The 4672-nt window shown below is 43.3% G+C and overlaps 1 protein-coding gene across 2 annotated transcripts; it reads left to right on the top strand.

Annotated features, from left to right (window-relative positions):
* The first annotated feature begins 404 nt into the window (after nt 1–404).
* On the top strand, nt 405–3861 carry LOC103583808 (uncharacterized protein KIAA1211-like). Of its 2 annotated transcripts, none has more exons than XM_008565031.1 (3): nt 405–835; nt 1881–2025; nt 3083–3861. In XM_008565031.1, exons 1-3 carry the CDS (start codon nt 800–802, stop codon nt 3220–3222), a joined length of 321 nt encoding a protein of 106 aa, XP_008563253.1. In that variant the 5' UTR covers nt 405–799; the 3' UTR covers nt 3223–3861. The 2 variants fall into 2 exon arrangements, with proteins under 2 accessions (XP_008563253.1, XP_008563251.1); XM_008565029.1 differs by having other exon boundaries at nt 413–835; nt 3080–3861.
* Nucleotides 3862–4672: the final 811 nt, after the last annotated feature.

Genomic DNA, 4672 nt, shown 5'->3' with positions numbered 1-4672 from the left:
TTCTCATTGTAGAAAACATGAAAATACAGAAAAGTTAAAAAGTAAGAGGGGAAATGACCCACAGTCTTACCACTCGAAGATAAGCACTATTCATGTGGAAGAAAACTCAGCAAAACATACGGTTTTAAAGGCACTGTTTCTCTTCTCTCTAGGACATTAAGGAGCACAATTATGGCTAGTTTTTGTGTCACTCTCTCCACAAAGAGCAGGTTATATTTACAGTTTTTAAAAGATAAGAGAACAATAGTGTGTCTACACATCCAAGCAAACCAGGAATCAGGTGGTCTGTACTGGTCCAAAATGATTCTGTTAAAGAAATCTATTTATGCACTTATTTCTATGTCCTTCCAGAAAGGATTTCCTAGGAGGAAGTTGGCTTTAAAATGCACATTGACCTTATAGGAACAGTTGCATTTAATTTTTTGTGGCTCAGACTAGGGGAGCATAATCTCTTTGATGCATCTTCTGAAAGAAAATAAGTCTCCTAAAGAAAAGTCATAGTCTCACCAGAGAGGCTGCCAGACCCCTACCCCCACCCCTGCCACCCTGAGTCAAAGTAGTTCAGTGTTTTCTGTGTGGGAGAAGCAGAAAGTGTGAGTGAAGCAGGAGTAGGACTGTTTTGCATAACCTTGTGCCTTCACCCACAGAAAAGGGGCTGCCTTCTGCAGCAACAGAGCCTGGAGCTGACGGGCAGCCTGCGCCACCCTGGATCACCGTCACTCGGCAGCAGCGGCAAGGGGCCCCAGACCAGCCACCCAGCCAGGAAGACAAGCCTGGAGCGCGGACCCCGAAGTCTGAAATGGGAAAGCAAGCTCAGGCGCCTGAGAGAGCCCAGGTACTAAGAGCCAGTGTTTCCGTGGGTGAATGAGGGGCTGGGGCTGGGACCCCCATGATGCCCACACGTCCTGCCTGAGCATCACACAGACTGTCATCTGTGATGATTGTTGATGTGTGGCCTAGGGTCAGTGAAGCAAAATCAGTGATTTGCCAAATTATAACCTCCATGGTGGAGCCGTCTCCCTGCCCTTAGTGTGTGCTGGGCTGTTAGGAACGCAGAGCAGTGCGTGAATCACTGAGGCAGTGGGGACAGCCCTCTGCTCCCCGCCTCCTAGGCAACGCAGCTCAGCATCTGGGTAAATGGAAGGAAGTTAAAATAACTCCTCGGTTAAACAGGGCGACGATATCAACAGCTCCATCTCGGCTCGTTGTGTGAGGATGAATGAGCCCTGCTCTTGCTGCCTCCTTACTCCTCACCTGGGAGTGCAGGGCTGGAACCTCGGGTTCCCTTTTGCACTCTGAACTTAAAACAGCTTTCGCCCGCCCAAAGAACCATGCTCCCAGCTTTTGTATTTTCCCAGTAGCCACCACGATAAATCCAGAAGCGTGTTCCACCCGGGTGGGGAAGTGAGTGAGCCTGAGCATGCGGTAGTACCTGCCTCCCTTCATTGTAACCAAAACCTCAATTGTACCCATACTTGAAGGCCCTCCTACGGGCTTAGGGAATTTATAAAAGAAATATTAACCACTTTGGGGTATCTGTGATCATAACAGGTATCATAAAAATCAAAAAACTATTTCCAAATACAACTCACTTTGACTTTCAGATGGAAAGTCCACATCTGGGGCTGAGGCCAGGTGTGGGGACAGGCAGCAGCTATGATGTGGGTGTGGGCCCAGGGTAAGGCCAAGCACTGGTCTGAGCTCCGGCATTCTGACAGCCCACATCAGTGAGCTGACACACCAGAGCTCTCCCAAGAAAGTGCCAACAGCACCATGCATCTTGGGAGAGAAGCCTTGTGGCTCATCCACTTGGGTTGTGTTTGTTCCCTGTCTGAATCACCAGTGACCAGACAGCGTGTGTCCTTCTTGTGTCCCTATAGGAGCCCATGAAGCAAGCTGACTTTGTCCGCAGCAAGTCTTTCCTGATAACCCCTGCTAAACCCGCTGTGGAACGGAGGCAGGGGGCAAAGGTCGCCCTCAAGGAGGGGCTGCAAAGAGGCATCTCATTGTCCCATCAGAACTTGGGTATGAAATCTGCAAATGTTACCAAATGCTTTGAAATCCTTTTCCTGGATTGCTCCTACAATTTTGTTTTGTTTTGTTTTTCCAAATGACTTGCCACATTGAGATTTTTAGACAACTTTTATTGCGATAAAAAAAACTCACCCATTTTAAAGTGTGCAATTCAGTGAGTATGTATTTACAGAGTTGTATAACCATCATGATAATCTCATTTTAGAACATTTCACTCACATTTTATTGCGATAAAAAAAACTCACCCATTTTAAAGTGTGCAATTCAGTGAGTATGTATTTACGGAGTTGTATAACCATCATGATAATCTCATTTTAGAACATTTCACTCACACTGAAAAGAAACATGCCCATTTACAGTCATTCCTGATTCCCACCCCTAGCTCTAGGCAACCACTAATCTACTTTCTGTCTCTGTAGATTTGCCTTTTTTGGACATTTCTTACAAATGGAATCATAAAATATGTGTCCCTTTTGCGTCTGGCTTCTTTCACTGAGCAGAGTGTTTTTGAGATTCATCTCTGTCGTAGCATGTACCAGTATTTTTAAATTTTTATTTATTTTTAATTGTGGTAAAAAGACACAGAACATAAAATTTACCGTCTTAACCACTGTTAGGTGTACAGTCCAGTAGTGGGAAGGGTATTCCCAGTGCTGTGCAACTGCTGTCCATTTCCTGCAGTTTTATTCTGAAAGTTTCTCTCGCCTCACTGCATTGCCAGAACTGTTTGAGCCCACTCTTAGCCTGGTCATCACATAAATTACATGTTCTATGCCTAGAAAAGAAAATTACATGTTCTTTGCATGTTTACATACTAAGGAATTGCCAGAACTGTTTGAGCCCACTCTTAGCCTGGTCATCACATAAATTACATGTTCTATGCCTCGAAAAGAAAATTACATGTTCTTTGCATGTTTACATACTAAGGAATTTTATGGTTGAGAACACAGGTAAGACCCTGACGTGTGTTTAAAGAAATGCAAGAGGCTTAAGTGAAAATCCAAACTCATTTCTCATGTTTCTGTTTGTTCTGTCTCCTTTCCAGCAGCTCAGTCTGTAGTGATGATGGAGAAGGAATTGCACCAGCTGAAGAGAGCCAGCTATGCCAGCGTGGATCAGCCATCCTGGATGGAACTTGCCAGAAAGAAATCTCAAGCTTGGAGTGATATGCCCCAAATTATAAAATAGGTCGGCTGTGTGCTGGTAAAGAATGTCCACTACCTTGACGGGCCACTTGGTTTAAAACTGCCAGTAAATCATGGCAAACAAACTGTGAAACTTAAGATTGATTTTATCATCAGGTTAGGACAAGCTCGGGGAAGAGGCAGGAACCAACAAAACAAAGAGGACAAACACACAGCCATAATCCTGGGCCAGAGGGGCCCAAAGACAAGAGCAACATTTTAAAAGTCCAACAATGAGTTCCTGTGCCCAGAGGTGTGAATTCCTTTGATAGAGAGGCCTCAGACAAGGAAGAAAAGGGAAGTGAACTGAGAACGCAAACATAGTTCTCCTGCAAGACCGGAGAAGCCGATTCAGGAGGACAGGTGTCTGCACTCCCACCGGAGACCAGCCACGTCTGCCCCGCTGTCTTGCCTGTGGATCCCGTCTTTTATGTTTACCACCAGGCATGGCGTTTATGGTAAACCAGGGGTGCCGTTTCCAAGAGCAGCTATAGAACAATCTGTTTTCCTGAAGGTAGCCACTCTGAGGAGGAAGGAATATAATGGCTGTTTCCAAAAATAATTTTTAAACTTTTCAAGTAGGCATCCGTGTCCTTAACCATTGCACAGTGAATTGCCTGTTTAATAAAAGGTTTCAAACATGCCTGTGTTATATGTCTCCATGTTATTCCTACTCACATTTAGAGGGCATCTGCCAACACTGAGTTAAATGTAGTAAATGGAGTTTCACTTCATACATGCCTCGTTTGAAATCTCAGTTGGGTTGATTTGGGAGTTTGAGTTTCTTGAGGGTTTTTTTCCCCCAATAAAAATGTTGGTGTTCATTTTGAGAAGACAGATGATAATGTAGGGTTTTTTTCTCTTTTCTGGTACAACATATTAAAATATAAAATTTCCTAAAAAGTTCTAATCCTTTAGCATCTAGTTAATCTAATGTGCATGTTTCTATTGAAAACTGGCTTATCTGTGCATTAGTCAATACGAGCCGTGAATGCAGGATGTGGAGAAGCCAGGCAGAAAGAGACTAGATATGTGGAATCTCAGAATTGTATCTCAGTTATATAAAACCTCTTTATTTTTTAAAACAGTTCCAATTTGTTCCTTTGAATAAGCTAATCTTCACAGGGATATGGAGAGCTGGGGGCATTTAGCCATCAGAATCACGATGACCTCATGATATATTGTGATTTGATTTTATGTACCCTAAGGTCTGCTACTTTTATTGTGCTTTCCTTTATAGATATTATTTTTCTAGCTGTTAGTACTACACAACTTGATTGAGTATACCTTTACTGAGAATGTCCTGGGACAGCTTCGTTTTGTTTTTTCCCCAAAGAAATTGATGTATTAATTGCATTCTCTCAGAGAACATCAATACTGAATTCCATAGTGAATATATTCTTTTCTTTTTTTTTGTTTTTTTGTTGTCTTTTTCGTGACTGGTAAGGGGATCG

This window comes from Galeopterus variegatus, unplaced genomic scaffold, assembly GCF_000696425.1.
Source record: "Galeopterus variegatus unplaced genomic scaffold, G_variegatus-3.0.2 Scaffold28631, whole genome shotgun sequence".
Taxonomy (NCBI): Eukaryota; Metazoa; Chordata; class Mammalia; order Dermoptera; family Cynocephalidae; genus Galeopterus; species Galeopterus variegatus.
The sequence above is the reverse complement of the archived record's forward strand: the minus strand, read 5'-3'. Positions and strand labels throughout refer to the sequence as shown.

Bases quoted from the DNA above. Each gene is read 5' to 3' on its own strand.
- LOC103583808 (XM_008565029.1), top strand. From the start codon at position 800: ATGGGAAAGCAAGCTCAGGCGCCTGAGAGAGCCCAG. The intron at 836-1,880 runs GTACTAAGAGCC...GTGTCCCTATAG, and splicing joins AGGCGCCTGAGAGAGCCCAG to GAGCCCATGAAGCAAGCTGA. The intron at 2,026-3,079 runs GTATGAAATCTG...TCTCCTTTCCAG, and splicing joins ATTGTCCCATCAGAACTTGG to CAGCTCAGTCTGTAGTGATG.